The sequence below is a fragment of the Meles meles genome, chromosome 2 (assembly GCF_922984935.1).
Source record: "Meles meles chromosome 2, mMelMel3.1 paternal haplotype, whole genome shotgun sequence".
NCBI classification, from domain to species: domain Eukaryota; kingdom Metazoa; phylum Chordata; class Mammalia; order Carnivora; family Mustelidae; genus Meles; species Meles meles.
In genome coordinates, this window is record NC_060067.1 from 170,077,265 (window position 1) to 170,099,626 (window position 22,362).

The 22,362-nt window shown below is 42.6% G+C and overlaps 1 protein-coding gene across 1 annotated transcript in view; it reads right to left on the bottom strand.

Moving 5' to 3' along the window:
* The window catches only part of PSD3 (pleckstrin and Sec7 domain containing 3), a 614,599-nt gene extending 597,778 nt beyond the window's left edge, over window positions 1–16,821 (bottom strand). The window contains exon 1 of the mRNA XM_045991818.1: window positions 16,057–16,821. Within this exon, the coding sequence (XP_045847774.1) occupies window positions 16,057–16,821 (765 nt within the window). The remainder of the gene's footprint in view (window positions 1–16,056) is intronic.
* Between the last annotated feature and the right edge of the window lie 5,541 nt (window positions 16,822–22,362).

Consider the following 22,362-nt stretch of genomic DNA (forward strand, 5'->3'; position numbering starts at 1 on the left):
ACTATTAGACAAAGAAAGTAATAACCTTGGTCTTTAAACTTGGAGATGGAAGAGGGTAAGGAAAGGAATCATCATTCAAACCTACAGGTAGGTTTGAAACCAAACCTGCCCACCCGGTTCCTAACTTGTCTACTACCTATGTGTTCCTTTTCCAGAAGCAGAGAGGGAGTCCAGACCCCAGGCCCTGGGGTACAGAAGCAATGGAACTGCCAGACCTGAAGGCACACAGCCTTGAATGAGAGGCAGTTTGGCAAAGGTTAGGGTGGATGGAGTATTGGTGATCAAAATTGGAGCTGGTCACATACCTCAATATTATCAAAGCCATCTATGAAAAACCCACCGCAAATATCATTCTCAATGGAGAAAAACTGAAAGCTTTTCTGCTAAGGTCAGGAACACGGCAGGGATGTCCATTATCACCACTGCTATTCAACATAGTACTAGAAGTCCTAGCCTCAGCAATCAGACAACAAAAAGAAATTAAAGGCATCCAAATTGGCAAAGAAGTCAAACTATCACTCTTTGCAGATGATATGATACTATATGTGGAGAACCCAAAAGACTCCACTCCAAAACTGCTAGAACTTGTACAGGAATTCAGTAAAGTGTCAGGATATAAAATCAATGCACAGAAATCAGTTGCATTTCTGTACACCAACAACAAGACAGAAGAAAGAGAAATTAAGGAGTCAATCCCATTTACAATTGCACCCAAAACTATAAGATACCTAGGAATAAATCTAACCAAGGAGGCTAAGAATCTATATGCAGAAAATTATAAAGTACTCATGAAAGAAATTGAGGAAGACACAAAGAAATGGAAAAATGTTCCACGCTCCTGGATTGGAAGAATAAATATTGTGAAAATGTCTATGCTACCTAAAGCAATCTACACAACCACTCTGGAAAACAGCATGGAGGTTCCTCAAAATGTTGAAAATAGAGCTACCCTATGACCCAGCAATTGCAGTACTGGGTATTTACCCTAAAGATACAAACATAGTGATCCGAAGGGGCACGTGTACCCGAATGTTTATAGCAGCAATGTCTACAATAGCCAAACTATGGAAAGAACCTAGATGTCCATCAACAGATGAATGGATAAAGAAAAGGTGGTATATATACACAATGGAATACTATGCAGCCATCAAAAGAAATGAAATCTTGCCATTTGCGACGATGTGGATGGAACTAGAGGGTATCATGCTTAGTGAAATAAGTCAATCAGAGAAAGACAACTATCATATGAGGACATGGAGAAGCAACATGGGGGGTTAGTGCGATAGGAGAAGAATAAATGAAACAAGATGGGATTGGGAGGGAGACAAACCATAAGTGACTCTTAATCTCACAAAACAAACTGGGGGTGGCTGGGGGGAGGTGGGGTTGGGAGAGGGGGAGGGGGTTATGGACATTGGGGAGGGTATGTGCTATGGTGAGTGCTGTGAAGTGTGTAAACCTGGCGATTCACAGACCTGTACCCCTGGGGATAAAAATACATTATATGTTTATAAAAAAGAAAAATTGGAAGGGGAGGCTAACCATAAGAGACTATGGACTCTGAAAAACAACCTGAGGGTTTTGAAGGGTCAGGGGTGGGAGGTTGGGGGAACAGGTGGTGGGTAATAGGGAAGGCATGTTTTGCATGGAGCACTGGGTGTTGTGCAAAAACAATGAATACTGTTATGCTGAAAAAAAAAAAAATTGGAGCTGGTCGTCGAAGTTGGATCGAGGCTGGAGTTCTCCAGCATCTGCGTACTCTGTGCCAGGCATGGGCCCAAATGCCTTACAAATTAGATATTAATTCTTTTTTCCTATCTGGTAGGAACTCACAGATGAGGAAACTGAGGTACAGAAAGATTAAGTAACTCACCCAAGCAAGCCTACCTTGCTAGGAAGGTGTAGGCAGAGCTGAGACTCATACCTGGAGTCTGGCTTGGGGGTCCGTGCTCTCAAACATGGCTGACCATGTGCTGAAGGAGCAAGTAAATGCAAGAATTCATGAATGTTTTCGTACCATGGAAATCTTTTGCCCCTTGGCCCAATTTTAGTGGACAGGAAACCCTGATAATATCCAGACTGAATTTATTGCTAGTCCAGGAAGATGGAGGTATGGAGCAAGATTTTAATGTGATTTATGAAAAATAATGAAATGGCTCTCTGAACATGGTGATGGCTTTTGATACCTATTATAGTTATAATTCTTGAATAACTTATTTTCTTCTTTTTTCTGTTATTAACTGAACAGGAACTAATTTTTTCACAAGGCAAAGACTGTTGCACGTGCAGGATAGACTAGGCAAGCCTGCAAAAGGGGGGATCTTAATGCTATGGATTCCTTGGCTTGTCTTCATGCTTAAGGGGCCTGAGAGGTCTCAACCTCATTTTGTCTGGGAAGAAAGATGCAGAAAATCCAATGTATACATTTCTGTTGTGAACTGACATATTGCTATAGTGTCACAAAGTTCTAAACCTCACTTTTCTTCAGAGGCCACATTCTGCTCACTCCCAGCCTGGATCACCTGCTTTGGTTTGCTGTCCAAATGACAGAAGCCTTCACATGCTATAGGCAAGATTGTAGTCCTTACACAAGGAGACACATTCAAAGAGGCATCCCAAGCCCAACCTCCCCTCCCTACCTCCCTGCACATGCTGAGGAGGAAACAGATTCAGATTCACTGACTTTGATCAAGCTTACAGGACCCATTCCTGTGTGTCTGCCATCTTTTAGCAACGCTTTGCAAAGTAGCCTTTATCAGCTGCCATCACTGCCTGCCACCTGGGAAGGGAAATCTTCCAGGGTGAGGAGAAATCTCCAACCCAGGGGAGGCTACTACCTCTCTCTATTGCACAAACATGGCAGTCCAGGTCCAGATTTTCTGGTCCTGACTCCAAATTCTTCAATTTTGCATTAAATGATGCGTATTTTTGTGCTGAAATATGTGCTTCTTTTCATGGCATTTTTTTATTCAGTAAAGCAGTCTATTATTTTAAATTTATTTTTTATATTTTGAATAAAAGGTATAAACTTACAACACAGAAATCCTAGTTTTCAGTTAGGAAAACATTCACTCTATGTGTACATGATTATATTAGTTGTTACGTTCCTTATTAATAAATAAGGAAATTCACAAGCAAACTCAGGAGAAACTCCATACTCAAATCCTCTTTATAGTCTATCAGTCAGCCATGTTTTTCCTTTCTTCACTCAGAAACCCCTGAGGCCTGTCTCCAGTATGGATCTTCCCCTGAAAAAATGGAAGAGAGGTGGTGACTTTTCTCCCCAAATCCTGAGGCCATCACCAGAGTGCAGGCTTGCACTGATTATCACCCAAAGTTGCAAGCCTTTGTCCTCACTCTGCTGATGTTTCTTGTATATGTCTAAAATGCCTCTTTGCGTATAGGTTTGTTTGCCTCAAACTTCAGGCTTATAGAAAGCAGGAGAAGAATCTCCCACCTGTTTTATGCCCAAAGAACCTACAGAAACATTTAAAAAATTCTTTTAACAATGCTTAAAGTAACTTACAATACTCAACAGTATTTTTGTAATGTTTTTTCTTTTCCCAAAGGGCCTCAGAGGCTACAAACAACAAGACAGGCCAGTAAATGCACAGAAGGCAACCAACCATAAATGGTTCACAAAACAGCATAAAAAGGTGAAAGTGCACTTTGTAGAGAACTGTAAGGAACAGTTCACTTCCTAAAACAGATTGAGGATGAAAATAGAAAGAATTCTGCCATTAAGCTTTCTCAAATGGCATGAAAAGTAGGAATGATTATTTATGGTGAAAATATTTATTTTGTAGGTTGCTCAAAACATGGAATAAAGCTGGTTCTTCAGGAGAATAGTTATCACTATTGAGGGAACATCATTCACAGAGATTATTTGCAAAGTAGATTGCGAAAAGTAGGTCAACAAGCTGAGCCAAACAGAAATATTATGGTAATTCCTTGGCCACAGGCCCACCCAAGAAATCCCTAAACATTAGTCTAAGCCACAAGAGAAATATATTATCATAAAAATACCACTATGCTAAAGTTATGATCCCATAGATAGTTTGAGATTTTATTCTACTTTGGATTGACTCCAACAGTACCAACTACCCCTTGCTTGACAAGTCACCAGCCTGGAGGCCTCACAGTTTAATGCCTTGCAAATGTGAAGTGGAGGAACTAAAGGACATGAGGAAAGAAGTGAAGGAATTAGTAAAAGAGGAGGTCGCTTACAGTGACTATGCCATAAACAATCTGGAGGTTATATTTATGGAGCACCCATTATGTGCAATACATTTTGTAATAATAGAAAAAGAAAGATTTTATTAATTTAAATCCTAAACATCATTATCCTAAACAAAATCAGAGTTTTTAAGGTTACAAATATTGAAAGGATCTGCTCAATTGTCTATCATTAGAATGCAGTTTCATTCAGGGAAACCTCATATGCTTGAGGACCTGGAGTATTCTCCACCCTCTACGTGACTTACTCCTTCAGGAATTCATCATAGCTCTATAGCTCAGAAATAGGGGTGCCTGGGTGGCTCAGTCGGTTAAGCATCTGCCTTTGGCTCAGGTCATGATCCTGGGGTCCTGGGATCAAGCCCGCATCAGGTTCTCTGCTCAGCAGAGGGTCTGCTTCTCCCTCTCCCTCTGCTGCTCTCTCTGCTTGGATTCATTCTCTCTGTGTCAAATAAATAAATAAATAAATAAATAAACACACAAACAAACAAATAAAATCTATAGTTCAGAACTAAAGGACTTTGAAGGAAAAATGAGTGCTCCCTATCATCCGGAGGAAGTTAAACTGTGTGCCTCAAGGATTTTTCCATACGATTAGGATGTGGGCAGCAGGAATATTACATCCTGTAATCTGTACAGTAACTACAGGTAACTGTAGTAACTATAGTAATCTGTAGAGTGACTAGGGAAGTTACTTCATCAATGCACCCCCTCTTCCCTTAATTTCTGGGTTCCTCTCCTGTTTAAAACTCTCCAACAGCTCCCCATTGTATGTAGAATAAAATTCAAACTTCTTTCTGAGTCCGTGAAGCTCTACATGATCTGTCCCTTCCTATGGCTTTGACTTTTCTCATAACTAATGCTCACTAGTGATCCTGCAGGTACGTGGGACTCTTGTGCTAAGCCTTGCCTTGAACCGTCCCCTCCCTGATCTTCCACAGCTGGTTCCTGCCTGTCATTCAAGTCTTAATTCAAAAGTCACCTCCTCCAGGGGCGCCTGAGTGGCTCAGTGGATTAAGCCGCTGCCTTCGGCTCAGGTCATGATCTCAGGGTTCTGGGATCGAGCCCCGCATAGGGCTCTCTGCTCTGCAGGGAGCCTGCTTCCTTCTCTCTCTGCCTGCCTCTCTGCCTACTTGTGATCTCTCTCTCTGTCAAATAAATACATAAAATCTTAAAAAAAAAAAAAAGTCACCTCCTCCATGAGGCCAATTCTCATCACACAAATAGACTATTCATTCTAACACCCCTCATCTCACCACTTCCTTCCGTTTTATTTTCTTCCAGGTACCTGTCACAATCTGAAGTTGTATGTTCATGTCTTGTTTGCTTGTTTCATTTCCTGCTCCTACCAGAGTATGTGAGCTTGTCTTATTCACTGCTGTATCCCCAGTGCCTAGAACAATGATCAAGAAATAGTTATTGAATGAACGAATCCAGAAGTTATTTCTTTAGCAACTATTCATCCAGATTGAAACCATAGTTATAGAGAGCAAAAGTATCATGTCTGAACACACAACACACACACAAAATTCTGTATTAAAACTCATGAGATTTTTTTGTTAGATGAGCCACTCAACCCCTCACTTTTACTTTCCATAATTAATACACTTACTTTACAATTTTAACAAATTTGTTAGTTTAGTTATTTGTTAGTTTACTGGCCTGTGGTGGATTTAAAAATTCTCTTAGAAGTAAGCACGCAAATAGCAGTAAGAGGGATTAGGCCAACATGAAGGAAACTGAAAAATGACTAAAAAACAGTAAGAACTCAGAGAACAGAGTATTTGTACAAAGCAAATAGTCTTACAAATGAAAGTGGCCAGCAAACAATATTGCTATTATAATAATTACTTAAGTTATCAAGAAAGTTAAATTATGTGGTATATACATCTAAAGAAACAAGGTAATAGTAAATATCAAGTGCTTCTTAGAAAAGATTTTATCCAAAAGGTTGTTTTTTTTTAATCTTTTAAAATGGGGTGGAAGGAGAGGACTTGAGCCCACAGTATTAAGAATTACACCAGCCGCAGTTAATTAAGTACCTCTAATAAAAGGCAATCTGCATAATTAGTTTATTTAACACACTTTACAACTAACTACATGAGATGGGTGTTATTTCTTCTTCTTTCCATTAAAGAAGTTGAGGTTTAGAGGTTTTTGGGTTTTTTTTTTTAAGATTTTATTTATTTGACAGAGAGAGAGAGAGAGCACAAGCAGGGGGAGTGGGAGAGGGAGAAGCAGGATCCCTACTGAGCAAAGCCAGATGTAGGGCTCGATCCCAGGACCCTAGGATCATGATCTGAGCCAAGGGCAGATGCTTAACAACTTAGCCACCCAGGCACCCCCAAGGTGTTATTTTTTATTGCTATTTGAAAGGGAAAACAGAATTTGGTTTTCTGAGAGAATTATTTCTGTGGAACATGTTAAATAAACCTTCCTTCCCCCCTTCCTTTCCTCCTTCCTTCCTATTTCCCCTTCTCCTTCCCTCCCCTCCTTCCCTTCTCACAATGGGCACTATGCAGCTAACCACATCCCTTACAGCATGGATGCCCAGAAAAACGGATCCCAATCTGACTCTGAACAACACCAGCTCTGTAAACATTTATGTTGTTCTCCTTGTTCTTTTCCTGATTTTCGCTTGATCTCTTCTACATCTTGATCCTTATTTATATTTCCTAGACCTGGTTTTTTTTTTTTAAGATTTTATTTATTTATTTGACAGAGATCACAAGTAGGCATAGAGGCAGGCAGAGAGAGAGGAGGAAGCAGGCTCCTGCCAAGCAGAGAGCCCGATGCGGGGCTCGATCCCAGGACTCTGGGATCATGACCTGAGCCAAAGGCAAGAGGCTTTAACCCACTGAGCCACCCAGGCGCCTCCCAGACCTGATTCTTTATTACTATTTACCTTTACCATTATTTTTATTTATTATTTCTGCCATAGTTGAAATTCTTTATGGGAAAAGATCGAAAAATGTAACAAGCTCCTGAGATCTTTCTTCTTGTGGCATGGGATAAATGGTGTGACATTTTACTTGTTCCTTCATCATATAATCACTTAGAGAATTCAATAAAGAGAAACCAAGCTCCTTGCTGATAAAGTGGGATCTTCAAATAATACGACAGTATAAGTGCTTGAGTAATGCCCTGAAGATTTTTGGCTCACATAATCTGCTGGACCCAGTAGTTGAAAGGTTAATATAAAACCACACATCCTGAAAATTGAAAGTTAAATTCCAAAAAGTTAAAATTTACTAAATATAATCACAGGAAATATGCACAACACAAAGGGCAGCCAAAAAAGGATCACAGCTGCTGATGACTTCAGAAGGAGGGAAAAGGAACCTCTAAAACCTGCCGCCCCGCTATAGCCCAACAACGTGAACTGATGGAACCATTGTTCCTTCTTGTGCCCACCTTTTTCTTTGTTTTTGTTTTTTTAAAGATTTAATTCATTTATTTGACAGAGACAGAGATAGCAAAAAAGGGAACACAAGCAGAGGGAGTAGTAAAGGGAGAAGCAGGCTTCCTGCTGAGCAAGGAGCCCGATGTGGGGCTCAATCCCAGGATCCCAGGGATTTAAGCTGAAGGATGCTTAAAGACTAAGCCATCCAGGTGCCCCCCACCTTTTGTTTTCATTGATATGGATTAGTTCACAGAATCAGTATAACCCAGTTCAAGGAATGTGGTTTATCTTTACGATTTTTTTTGTTCTTATTTCTTGAATACATGGGTCAGGAGTCCCAGCGAGTTGCTATAAAATGGGAGAGATCACATGTAGAATCTGAAATGGTGATCTGCCCAGTACAGAGCCCCACTTTCACTAAGGACTTAGATTTGTTGTAATCTTCCAGTCTCTTATGGTCTCTGAAAAGTCTATGAAGAAGAAACATATTTGAAAGAGAAAACTTACAATGTCATAGCCAGTATCAAATTCTAGAAGTAAATCTATTTATTCATAACCATATCAGGCAATAGTTTGATTCTAATATATTGCTTAGTTCAGGTGTGCTCTTTTTAAAAAATCTCCCCAAAGGCTATAAAAACTGGCTTCCTTAAAATTTGAGAAGGCTCAGATAGGACATTTACACAAAGTGATCACTTTATAAATTTAGTAAAAGTGTTTTTGGTCATTTATTAGGTTGTTCATCCAAATTTGCTCCCCTCCTTTCCATGTCTCATTAATTTCTAGAAAATGTCCCTTTCTAAGATGTACATATATATCACCATCTTTGGGCTCTCAACAGACCTGATAGTGTCTCGTGAGCTGTTCCTGCCCCTGCCCCCACCATAGTAAACTGGGGGACACCCAACCCACGCTGGACAAACGAGCCTCTTCCTGGGGGACTGGGAAGCAGGCTTAAGGGCTCCAGTCTTAGTCTAAATTGTCTCTAAAGAAAGGAGATAGAAACCTGGAAATTATGGGTGGTCATCCTCCCTGCTGTGGAAGAGGGAACAGAGGAAGCAGATGTGCAGAAAGAGAAAAAATGATTCAGAGAAGACCAGAGACCAACAGAGAAAAGAGATACAGAGAGAGCCCTGAAATCTCTGGAGCCCTCACCAACTGGTCCTGAGGCCCTAGGGTTCTCTGAGACTCTACTCTTACACACGTGTTCTTCCAATGAGTGCCTTGCATTTGGGATAAAGTATCCTTGAGGATTTCAATTATACACAACCAAGAATCTTAACTAAATCTTACAAGTAGAACACTTTTGTCCAAGGACACAAACCTTCAAATTTAAACTGAGGCAATCTGTTGGAACGAACTCAAACTAGTGAAGTGAGGAAAAGTCTCTTCACCATTCTGGGTCTTAATTTCTGATTAGAATTGATTTCCAAATAGTTCCTTTGCTGAATAATTGATTCCAGAGACTGAAACATAGAACAATCCTGCTCAGCATTTATTTCCTTTTTAATATGAGAGAAAAACAAAACAAAACTCCTTGTATAGTTATAAAAAACACTCAATTTTAGTCTCTTTGTCCAAATGTCTCAGGCTAAACTAATACTTGACTAATGCAGCTAATATTTTATAAAAACAATGAACAGTTGGTGTAAAGTGTTCTAAGATGTATTTAGTTCTGGGGTGCCTGGCTGGCTCAGTTTGTTTAGCATCTGACCCACGGTTTCAGCTCAGGTCGTGATCTCAGGGTCCTGAGACAGAGCCTGGAATTGGGCTCTGCACTCAGCAGGGGGTCTGCTTGTGATTCTCTCTCTCCCTCTCCCTCTGTCCTTCCCCTGCTTGTACTCTCTCTCTAAAAGTAAATAAACCTTTTTAAAAGAAAGTATTTAGTTCTTACTTACCCTCTAGATAGTGAGGAGACATCTAATTGTATCAATAAAGATGTTTTCCAACTCACAGTAACTTCTAAATATGACGGACTTTCAGGGATTTGTCATTAAAAGCTGTAGTTTTGGTTGAATTTTAAAGTAGGCACACATGCTGTTTTCCAGAGTGGTTGCACCAGCTTTCATTCCCACCAACAGTGGAGGAGGGTTCCCCTTTCTCCACATCCTCGCCAGCATCTGTCATTTCCTGACTTGTTAATTTTAGCCATTCTGACTGGTGTGAGGTTTATAGCAGCAATGTCTACAATAGCCAAACTATGGAAAGAACCTAGATGTCCATCAACAGATGAATGGATAAAGAAGATGTGGTATATATACACAATGGAATACTATGCAGCCATCAAAAGAAATGAAATCTTGCCATTTGCGACGACGTGGATGGAACTAGAGCGTATCATGCTTAGTGAAATAAGTCAATCGGAGAAAGACAACTATCATATGATCTCCCTGATATGAGGACATGGAGAAGCAACATGGGGGGGTAGGGGGATAGGAGAAGAATAAATGAAACAAGATGGGATTGGGAGGGAGACAAACCATAAATGACTCTTAATCTCACAAAACAAACTTAGGGTTGCTGGGGGGAGGTGAGATTGGGAGAGGGGGAGGGGGCTATGGACATTGGGGAGGGGAGGCGAACCATAAGAGACTATGGACTCTGAAAAACAACCTGAGGGTTTTGAAGGGTCAGGGGTGGGAGGTTGGGGGAACAGGTGGTGGGTAATAGGGAGGGCACGTTTTGCATGGAGCACTGGGTGTTGTGCAAAAACAATGAATACTGTTATGCTGAAAAAAATAAATAAAATGGGGGAAAAAAAAAGTAGGCACACATGGATTGGCAAGAACTTAGAATCATAGAACTAGATGGGAGGAAAGCAGTCTAATCTTTTCACATATAAACAAGGCGTTAAGATCCAGAATGAAGAGACTTGTCCATCCTTAGCTAACATAAATCAAAAAGAGGGCCAGAGTCTCTATGTCCTAGCTCCCATTCCAATTGCTATTCTGTATGTCACAGGAACACCCAACAGTGAAGTGGCCTGTGTGCTCTCTGCCCTCTTCTCCCGATCAAGATGCTATGATGCATATAGTTCCTTGAGGGTAGCACTGGAGGGTAGCTTATAGATCATATAGATCATCGAGGGTAGTACAATGATCCGCAGGACTTCTGCATTTGAATGTGAAAAGAAAGGGTAAGGAAAGAAAAACAGCAAGAAAACGTTGTCATGGGAACACAGAGGCAAACCACAAGATAAAAAAGAATTGAAACCCGTTCTGCTATCTCAGACTTCATTTATTCAAGTAATAAATCAAGACATCTGTATCAAAACCAATGCAGTGTAAAATAGACCAAAGATGATCTTTTCAATACCAACAGTACTGTCTCCTAAGTACCAAAATCTTTTAAAAGGGACACCATTGCCATTTATCTATATTGCTGTTTAAATTACTATATGGGCATTTGTGCAAGCTCTGTCTTTGTTCTAATTTCTTTTTTAAAATTCTAAATTGCTCACCAAGAAGGTTTTATTTAAAGGTAGAATTATCTAGAATACTATTTTATGTGCAGAACCATTTCTAAATTTATGACAGGCCAGAAAAAGTCAACAAACTTAGGTAATTAAGTTTCTATCCCAGATAACATAAATGACCTTTTCCAGGGGCTGCTTAAGTATATGGGGAGGTGGTAGGGGTCAGTATTCAACGCCAGAAGGAAATTTATTCACCTGGAATCTGGTCAGAGAAGGAAATATCAGTCTTTTGGGGACCGACAGCTGGGAATTCTGTCCTTAAAATTCCATGGTGGGATTTGTTTTATTGTTCTCAAAAGGCACTGACTCTTTCATTTCACTGAATGTTAACCAGCCTTGCAAAGTTTCATTCCTTCATTCATTCACTCATTCAACTAACTGTTAAGCCCCAGGCACTGTGTTACCATGTATTTAAACACCCTCCTGTCTACTGAAGTCCCAGATCTCCCAGAGAGAGGCTAGCCCACTAGGTATCTTCCTTGCAGAGAGGTCATTTGACAAAATTATTAATCTTTAGGGACAAGCTGATTGTTTTAATACTTCCATTTCATCACACAATTTCATTACCTCTCTGGATTCATAGATTCATACTTTATATAGAGTGTCAGAACTGGAAAGACCTCAGAGAACAAACATGATAACCTAGCTTTGTTCAGTGAGTTGTTATTGGCCACTTAGCTAGTTAGTACCCAGAACGAGAGTTTCATTTTCATCTCTTAAATTCCAGTGCCAGAGAAGTTTACTCTAAATAAAAACTTCCCATCAAAAATTAAATGCAGGGGCGCCTGGGTGGCTCAGTGGGTTAAAGCCTCTGCCTTCGGCTCGGGTCATGATCCCAGGGTCCTGGGATCGAGCCCCGCATCGGGCTCTCTGCTCCGCGAGGAGTCTGCTTCCTCCTCTCTCTCTCTGCCTGCCTCTCTGCCTACTTGTGATCTCTGTCTGTCAAATAAATAAATAAAAAATATTAAAAAAAAAAAAATTAAATGCACTTTGGGACATCTGGGTGCCTCAGTTGGTTAAGCATCTGCCTGACGCTCAAGTCATGATCCCAGGATCGTGGGATCCAGTCCTGCACTGGGGAGGTCCTTGCTCAGCAGGGAGTCCACTTCTCCCTCTCCCTTTGCTCCTCCCCCCTGCCTGTGCATGCAGCCTCTCCCTCTCTAACTCTGTCTCTCTCAAATAAATAAATAAATAAATACTCTTTAAAAAAAATAATTCACTTTACAGACTTATATTTCAGACATTTATCTTATTTTAAAGCAAAACACTTCAAGACACAGAAAGTTAAAAATATTTTTTTCTGGTCTGCTTGACAAGGCCTCCCTGTAGGACAATAGACCTGCACTACCCTCCACTACCTTAAAAAAGAAGTACCTATCCCTTGCTCCCTCCCACATAAACCTCCCAGGGACTCCTTGTCTGTCCTGCTCATTTTATCCTGTTTTGTAGACCTGAACACTCCTGGAAGCTGGTGATAAAAACTCAAAAATGTGATTGCTTTTGAGATGATGGAGGAAGAGAAAAAGGAAGACCAATGGAGAGAGGTAAACTTTCTGGGAAATTTAAAGCTATAGCTGAAAATTTTGTGGGGTTTATAAAAATGGTATTTGGGGGGAAATTTTGTCATTTACATACCAAAAGTCATTGTTATTTCAAAAGATAAAATATGTAAGATATGAAGACCTAGTTTTAAAAAAATTGGGAATTTCACAAAATCATTATAGAGAAAGCTTTGCTCCCTCTCTTGTGCTGTGTCTGTTTTCTTTATCTTTGTATGGTCTTTGTATCTTTAGCCCCAAATTCAAGCCGCACATTGACAGTTCCTCTCGTTCCCACAGAGAGGCAGCAAAACATGGGGTCCAAGAAATCGTTAGGGCAGGCTCTGGCCTCAGACCATGGAACAATTTCTGATTCACACTGACAGACTCACCACAGGAATGTTATAGCCCTCAGATGGCATTGCCAGGAGCTGGAATTCCATGTCCTCCAAATCCAGGCCTTCACTGCTTCTAGAAAACAGAGCTTATTCACACAAGGCTAGTCACTTGACCTGATATTCCTGAGGGTCCTTCTCCCATCTTTCCCACCGGAGAAAGTAGGAGAATAGTGTCCCAGGTTCTAGGAAGTAGTGGGCTGCCTTCCAAGAAAATCCCCCCTCTCAAAAGACACCGAGAGATGGCCGAAAGAGCTCTGGCTTCTAAGTGGATACTTGAGTTCTGTCCTGAGCCGCCATGTTCTAGTCATAGGACCCAGTAAATTGCTGACCATCCCTAAACATCTTGTCTTCTTATCTGTGAAGGGGAGATAATAATAACGTATATCCTCACAGAGTTTTGAGGTTTCAATAAGAGGAAATAGTGCGTTGGAAGCCCTATGTTGGTCACAAAGTGCTATAATTATTTTTTATATAAATTAGGAACGAATTGATTTGATTTGTTTGCTGCGCTTATGCCCTATGCTAACTTGGAAGGATTTAAGTCAATAATTTTCGCATTGGAGCCCATTTGTTTCAACTGTGAAAGGATAAATTAAGCCATCTGGAGCATTTCGAAGAGGAGAGTTTACACTTGATCCAGATTTTTCTGCTTGGAAAGTTGATATATGAACCTCAGTCCTATCATACACATGTAGTATATGTAGGCTTTTCTTCCATATAACCAGCACTTCACTTTAACAAATATAATTGATCACATTTTTCATGAGTATATCAAGCATAATTCCCATTGTGGGTAATCAAGGGCTTTCCATTCATAGGTGACAAGAAGATGTTTTTAATCACCCTTCTGCCTCTTTGCTGTGACTTATACAGCTATGAGAAGCATGAGAAGACTGGAGAATTCGCATGCACTAATTTATCAAAGCCAGACACCTTAATCTGCTCAGGACGGCACAGATGGAAAATCTATCTCTGTTAATTTCTTCTTTCTCTAACACAAAAGACCAGGCAGGGGTCACCTTGTTAATAATAGCCATAAGGCATTTAAAGGACTTGTGGTCTGAGGGTGCTAATTTCCCAACTTGCCTTCCTATGGTGGAGGTAATCACAACATCTGACCAGCAAACTCAAGGTTTATTTTTTTAGCCAGGTTTCCTAACCACTTCAAGTCCCACCCTGTATTGACCTTCTACCCTAATGCCCCACAGATTTGCTTCTCTTCTCTCCCTTAAGGCAGAGCTACTAACGGTCCCTTTCACTGGTTCAACACTTTCATACACAAATCTAAGTTTTGTTCCAGAATCTTGCAATCCCTACTTTAGATGGAGGCAGATATCTCAGAGCCCATTAGCGAAAGTGGCTACATGAGGCAGACAAGGTAAAAATCTACCCACTTGGACCAACTCCCAAGGTGCCTTTCCCTGGAGAAATGACAACAGTTCTGAGGCTTGGGCTTATATCTAGAAGACAGGAAGGAAGAGTAGGAAAAGATGGAGTTTTCAAGTTATCAGACCAGCATTCAAATACATAAACAACTACTGAGTGACCCCACATACAGAGACAGGGCTCTGACGCATGGATATGTCATTCCTTCTAAATCCCTGTAGGAAATGAGTGATACAAGAACTAAGAAGGAATGTAAACTATTTCTTAAGGAAGCATACTAGCATCTCTCTTCTTCCAAGAGTTCCCTTGAATAGAACTTGGGCTCATCCTTTCTCCCCGATTCTTAACTGGACAGGCTCCCTGTTAAAAGGGGAAAGGGAAAGGAAGGATGGTGTGTGGAATCATGTAGGAGACAGCCACAGAATCTAGATGAAGCCACACCACTTCTGAGCCCATGGAAGACCCATTTCCTGATGCTGTGAATTTCATCCACTTCTCCTGTGAAGTCCCTGAGAGTCCGCTCCATGTTAAACTTCCACATGTCCCAACAAGAATCCCTACTCATCTGTCTCATCCCAGCAACCCCAACAGACACACTTCCTCACCCTCACTGCTGTCACCTATGTATGTGCGAAATAGAGCAAATTGTTCATGCTGTGAAGAAAAGGAAAATAAAAGCATAATGTTTTATTTCGCCCACCCATTTTGGGAGCCATACACCTGAACTGGGGGGAGAGCACCAGCATGATGAGAGGTGGAGTCAGAGATACAGAAAATAAGACGCTAAGAACAAAGAGTCAGCATGGCCGTGATTGGGCATATAGCCCTGAAGAGCTGGAAGAGATCCCAAGGATCACACAGAATGACCTACTGCTCCCTTACTGTTGGGAAATGGAGGCTGGCAGGCTGATGCCCAGAGCTACCTATCCTCAGTGGGGCAGGGGAGGGTGATGGGAAGTAGATGTGGGCCTTGGAAGGTCAAGCATGTAAAGCTGTGTCTGAGTTCCAAGCTGTGCCCCAGTTCTGAAAACCTTCCCAAAATTCAGTGAGGCCTCCCCAAAGCACTCACAGCCTATTCTGGAGAATAGGTTTTGCTTCTGCCCTTTTGTTTTGGGCAGGAGGAGGATTTTTGCCTAGCCACTTCTCAGTGCCCCCATCTGGGACTGGGGATATTCCTCAGGGAGGGCCTCTATTCCTCAGGGAGGTTGTGAGGATACATGGGATATAAGAAAATGTCTAGCATAATGGCTGGCACGCCATAGGGCTCAGTAAAGGTCTGCATGCCTCCTTTGCCCCTCCTCTGGCCTTCCCCTAAAAGTATGTACTTCCTCGTCTAACTTTACTTCTCCTATCTTTGGCAGAAATCTCGGGAAACAGTTATTCACTCTCTCCTTCCAAACAAGTTGTTGCTAATGGCTGGGAAGGTGGCAGAACATGGAGGATAGATACAGGCCCCGGCCGGGGGACTGTGGCTGGCGACTACCTCCGCTACTGAGGTGTACGCCCTCCACTGTGGATGGAGGAACTGGGAACCCTCATGGGCTCATTTGTCCCCACGCTCGATTCCTCTTCTAGGGGAACAGCTGGAGTCTGGGGATTCGGCCGCACACACTTTCTTACCTTGAGAGGCAGAGTGGCAGGCAGGGCGGGGTAGCTCCGGCTGGTCTGAATGCGCGGAGAGTATCTGTAGAGCCTTGCTCTCCTGGCTCGCCCAGTGGTGCCGGTGCCCTCTTCACAGTTCTTTGGGAGCACCTGGCAGGTGGCAACAGCTGTCTTCAGCGTAATACTTTCACCCCTGTCAGTAGGGTGAGCCAGGTTGGCCTGTGGAACTGAACATCCCAAGGCATCCCAAGACCAAGGGTCCGTGCTCCACAGGTCCTGGGGGACAGAGACGGCTGGCCAGTGCTCCCAGCCCATGGAGGAATCGCTGCTTTTATCGCTCATTACGGGAGCTGGGCTAGAAAGGCTGCATGACAGTGGCTGTAGTCGTCCAAATTTCCTGGAGGCAGGGGCCAGGCAAGGTCTGTGACGTGGGGATCTGCAAACGCCACCCCTCCTTCCATCCAGATCCTGGGGTTTTTCCTCTCTCTCCTCCTCCTCCAGAGCAGAGCAACTGAAAGCAGCTGGCTCCCCCGTCCCAGAGCCCCCCTTCTGCAGCAGGCGTGAGGGAGGAGCAGCCAAGCCCTGTGTGCGCCTGAGGTCCCGGCCTGCCAAGAGGCCAGTCCTGGGACTTGGGAAAATGTGTCCCTCCTCCGGGCCCCCTGGGGCTGCTGTCCAGGCTGCAGCGGCTGGAGAACCGGAGGGGAGAGCTCCAGCAGGGGGGGCCTGCAGCTGGATGAAGAGGAAGGAAATTTTCATCTGCTGTTGCTCAGGCTGTTCAGCCATTTCCTCCAAGAGGGTAGGGCTGGCTCTTGCCAGCGTCGAGCTTCAGACCTCAGTGCCCAGGGAAGCAAATACCGGCAGCTGCGGGCAGACATGACTCGGCCCCATGGTTCCAGTGACAGCCTGAGGAAGCAAACGACACACCTTCAGCCCCCCAGGAGGAGTCTTCAAGGAGCAGGGGTCCTGTGGGCTGTGGGACTGGACTCAGCACTCATTGCACAGAATCACAAAAACAGACCGACTCGTGGAGCCCAGTCTAGGAGCGAGGGCTGGGAGGGAACAGCCAAGACTTTGCCACTCTCACCTTGGTGTGTCTGATGGAATTCCTTTGTCTTAATTAAATGTTCCCTTCCCTATATTTGAAATGAAAACACTGAAGTTACTTGTTTCACTGTTGAATCCTGAATTCCATACTTGCTACACCTGATCTCGGGAGTCTGATGTGGGAGACTCTGTGATTTACAGATGAAGCCTCCAGGACACATCAAGGTGTCCTTTTAATCTCCCTTGCCTGCACTGATAATGCACACTGTGAACAACTTTAATGTTTTAACGAATTTCCTCTTTAAATACTGTGGTTATTTAGGAGTTTCCCAGGAGCCCCATGGTCCCACATCAAAATTCTTGGTGTCACACACACAAGTAAATAAAAATAAAAAGATAAAGGGAAAAAGAGAGACAGAAAGATAGAAAAAAACAGAAAATAAGAAAAATAAGCTGGTGACAAACCAGATGCAAGGGGCTTTTGTTCATTTTAAAGAAATACTTCATCCTCTTGTGAGAACCATAGCAACCCACCTGAAAATTCATTGAGTAAATTACTTGCTGGGTGTTACTCTAGGCTCAATACCTCTCACAGTGGAAAAGAACATTCTGAGTCCTGTGGCTTTGTCCCTGAGGAGTGAAGAGGGAGGGGGTGGGAAAGGTCTTTTCTTTCTCAATGGTGACTTGACAGAAAGAGACCCAGGATATTATGCTAGGAGACGAGCTGGGCCCAGAGCCCAGAAAGTTGGCTGCTTGGCAGCACACGAGCCTGAGCTGTCCCTCTCCCCAGTACGTGGCCGTTACCTTCCACTGGCATCACCCCTGGAGTAATGTAGGGTCATGGCCCTGGCTGACCACTGCTGGCCAGCACGGCTTGGGATGTTCTCAGGATGGGTGCCGGGGTCTCTCCACTTATTTTTATTGTTAAACATCTTCACATAACCTTTACATCCGAGATGATGGCAGCTCTGCTCACATTTCCAGACAGCTGACAAAGGACTCAGTGTACAGCTACTGAGAAATGTGCCAGAGCTGTCTAGTGTAGGCATGGGACACCATAACTCCTTTCAACAAACACCATTACAGGGAAAACTTTAGCAAAACAGTGTTCTTCCATCCGCTGAAATAATGACATGTTGATCTGATCACACTATTTTCAATAAAAGTCCAGTGTGAGTGTTGGCTGGTCTTCTTACATAATTTACTCACTCTCCTGTCAAAGTATTCGCTCGGACACTAACCACTCAGCACACATTAGTTTGTTAACTGATTTACTGCTAAGAAGGCCAGGAGCCCTGTATTTGCACAGAACAGGGATTTGGGTGAGAAGAAACCACCATTTTGTTTGAGCCTCTACAGGCGCCAAGCATCCCACAGGTGCTTTGCATACCTTATGTGATTCAAGGCAGAAGAACACAGTCCCATGAGGAGGCAGCCTCACCTTCATCTTGCAGTTGAGGAATGTGCGGCTCAGGGAAGTGAAATGATTGCCAGCTGCCTGGCAATGGGCAGATGGGCCAGGGCTTTAAAGAGCTGGCAGAGGAGAAGTCTCACTTCAACTCCAACCTCCGAAGAAAACTATGTACAAAAGAGCTACGGTGGTAGTGGTGGTGTGCTCAGGACACTTCTCTCTTCTGCCTTTTTATTTGCAAGCCTACCTCTGAAGTGACTACAGCCAAATATTTCATTTCTAGGTTGTTCAGGCTTGGAATAGCAGATGTTGCTAAAGAGTTGACAGAAAGGCTGGCAGGACTTACTTGGAGGACACACGAAAGACACCTTCCTAGGACACTCTTAAGTATTTGGGGGGCACCGTAAAGGGAGGCTGAGTTCTGTACGAGAAGTTGGGGCAAATGCCAGAGAAACATGGGTTTCTGCTATGGTGTAAATAGCACTGAGATTGAGAGCATGTGCTTTGGTGCCAGACAGATATTTCGCTGAATCCACTGTATGGCTGTGTGACCTTGAGCAAATTACTTAAGCTCTCTGATTATTAGTTTCTTCTTCTCTAAAATGAGATAACAATACCTACTTTATAGGGTGGCTGAGAGGAGTAGGTGGAAGTGTATATAAAGGGCTTACCTAGCATAGCAGCTGGAACATAATGGTCTAACATTTATGTTAGCAACTTTTAGAATTTATAGCTACACACTACTAGAGAAAACTGGTCGACCCAATGGAATGGTTTGAGCTGTGGCATTAAATGTATGTATTCAGTCACAATGGGCAATCACATACATTTTCATACTTCTCATGTGATCGGTAAGCATTTTTAAAATTCGTTCATTTAATCTTTTTTAATTTTTAAAAATTTTTTATTAACATATAATGTATTATTAGCTCCAGGGGTGCAAGTCTGTGAGTCACCAGGTTTACACACTTCACAGCATTCACCATAGCACATGCCTTCCCCAATGTCCATAACCCAACGCCCCTCTCCCTGCCCCCTCCCCCCAGCAACCCTGTTTGTTTGGTGAGATTAAGAGTCTCTTATGGTTTGTCTCCCTCCTGATCCCATCTTGTTTCATTTATTCCTTTCCTACTCCCCAAACCCCCCGCCTTGACTCTCAACTTCTTCATATCAGGGAGATCATATAATAGTTGTCTTTCTCTGATTGACTTATTTCACTCAGCACAATGGATGGGTAAGCATTTAAGAGCTAAGAAATTAGTTGGGATGAGGGAAGAGTCTGCAGTAAATTGGAGCCTGGACACTTGTGCTTGAGTCCTGGTGTGATCATTTATTAGCTATGACTCACAGCAAGTTTCTGAACTTCAGGGCATTTACCTGTGCAAAATAAATTTCTGTCTTTCCTGCCTTACAGATTTATTTTGAAGGTCAAATGGGATAATCTATGTAAGAATATTTAGGTCTTTAAGTCAGCATGGATTTTGGTATAATAATATCACCAATAACTCTAAGTCATTGTCTCTGATTTCTCTGAAGACTCAAGGTTTCTTTGTCTGAAAGGATCCTAGGTTGACTCCTAACACCACTTTACCTTCAATATTCATGTGGTGTGATTGCAAACAACAGAGAACTTAAATTATAGTCTATTTCTGGTAGTGATTTCTTCTCATTACATTTAGAGAGAAAAAGAACATTCTAGAATTTTAACAAGAGTGGAGTAGGGAATGGGCACTGGAAGGGAGATCAGAGTACTTGCTTCTCTCACTTAAGCATTATGACAACTTTAGGAAGTAGGCAGCATGATTCTCCTTTTAGAAATAGAGAAAAGGGGCATCTCAGTGGCTCAGGGAGTTAAGTGTCTGCTTTGGGCTCAGGTCATGGCCCCCTCTTACCATTGACCCCATGTCAGCGGCTCCTGGATCAGTGGGGTGTCTGCTACTCCCTCTCTCTCTGCCCCTCCCCCCTGCTCTTGCTTTTTCTCTTTCTTTCAAATAAACAAATAAAATAAAATTGAAAAAGAAATGCAGAAAAGAGAAAATAAGGGAAAAGAAATCACTTGCTTAGAGCAACATGGTTTGAGAGGGCAGGAATTTGAGATTTTCATCCAGGTCTGTCTCTTTCCCCTCACTAGGATGGGCGGACCCAATCAACGTAGCTTGTTCAGCCTATCTGTACTTCCCATCTCCAAAGCCTGGATTCCCAGGAAAGACCTATTCACCACACATGTGTTACATTTGCTGATGAGGGAACCTCTCTAAAGGTTGCCTGGTATTTTTAAGAGCTTAAATGTTTCAAGATTATGCAAAATGGTACAATCAAGAGCTGTTGTCTGAGTTAAAGATAAGTAATTCTCCCAGGAGTGGTGATTCTAGAGAATGAGTGTTAGAGGTGCACATTCCGGGGAATCTCAAGGATTCCTGGAAATATTCTATTCAGAATTTAAGTCAAAGGAGTCACAACCTGCCTCGCCACAGTCATTCATTCTCACAGAAGGTAGCATCCACAGTGGTCCACCCTTGGCAATTAAACTGGGAAACTTCTGGGGTCACTGTGTCCAATGTGTTTGTGACCTGTTGGTCATCCACAGCCTGACAGGAAGAAAGAAGGTAGTAAATAGAGTCTCTCCTGTTATATGTGTTTGGAAAATGCATTCTGGAGTCAAGAAAGAATGAGAAACAGGGCAGAGGTAAGGGTGGGGTATGAGACTGAAGAAGAGTTTGGCAGAAACAAAACCTGAATGGCTAAGGAAGCATGAAGAGGCCAGAGAGAGTATGCCTAGCGCAGGGACATGGACTGAATTGAAAGACACGCCTAGGAGAGCCGAGCAATGTCAATCATAAGTGCTGAGCATTTCTATTTATACCATTTCAAATAAGACTTCAAGATTCTTTAGGCTAGTCTATCTGTTGGTTGGAAATACACCTCACCTCACAGTGTGGCTTATATAAGGAGATTTGCATAATAGTGAATGAGTGAATGCCGACGTTATCCGTTACCATTTACTGAATGTCTACTATATGCCTATATATTTATATCTAATCTTCACAAGAAGGTAAATATTAGAGTCGCTGACTCAAAGCAGACACTGAGGTCTGCAGAAGTTAAACTTTTTTTCCCAAAGTGACATAGCAATTAAGTGGATGCAGACTCAGGTCTTTCCATCTCCAAAGTCTATGCTCTTTCCATGTTGCCACACTGCTTCCAAATGCATCTAATTAGGGAACAACTTTATCTTCTCTTCAACAGAGAAACACTTGAGATTTGGAGAGATGAGGAAAAAAGAAAAGAAAACTTTTCTCACATTTGTTTCAAGTACCAGGGGCACAGGGTCCCCTCAACTCCCCCACCTCTTACTTTCTTCAGACTCACTCCCCTCTGACCATTTTTTGTCTCTCCCCGAAAAGTAACCTCAGCTCATTTCTTCAAGACTTGACACCATGTCAGGTATTCCCCTTGTGATGATTATTTTTGGAAGAACCAGATGGAGTTTTCCCATTTCCATCCTGTTTCTGTTTCCTTTACTGTCTGCCACCTTGACCCCCCACGCACTCGTGTTGTGTTTGAGTGACTGGTGTTTTAAGTTGGTATGTGCCTGCCCCAGCATCTGATCACATAGGCTGACTATTTCTGAAGTAAATGGAAAAAGTTCTTGAACAGACCAGAGCGATGGTCATGAGGAATTTAAATGCTCTGCTCTGTGTCATGCCTGCCTGGCTGTCTTTTAGTTCATAGTTTTTGAAGCCTTTTCCACCGTGGAAGCACTGGACAGTCAAAGGGAGCAGGCACCACTTTACAGAGGGGGTGGGGAGGGATACGGACAGTTTGTGGTGTGAGGAGTGAGGTTTGAGGTGTTTGTGTTCTGAGACCCA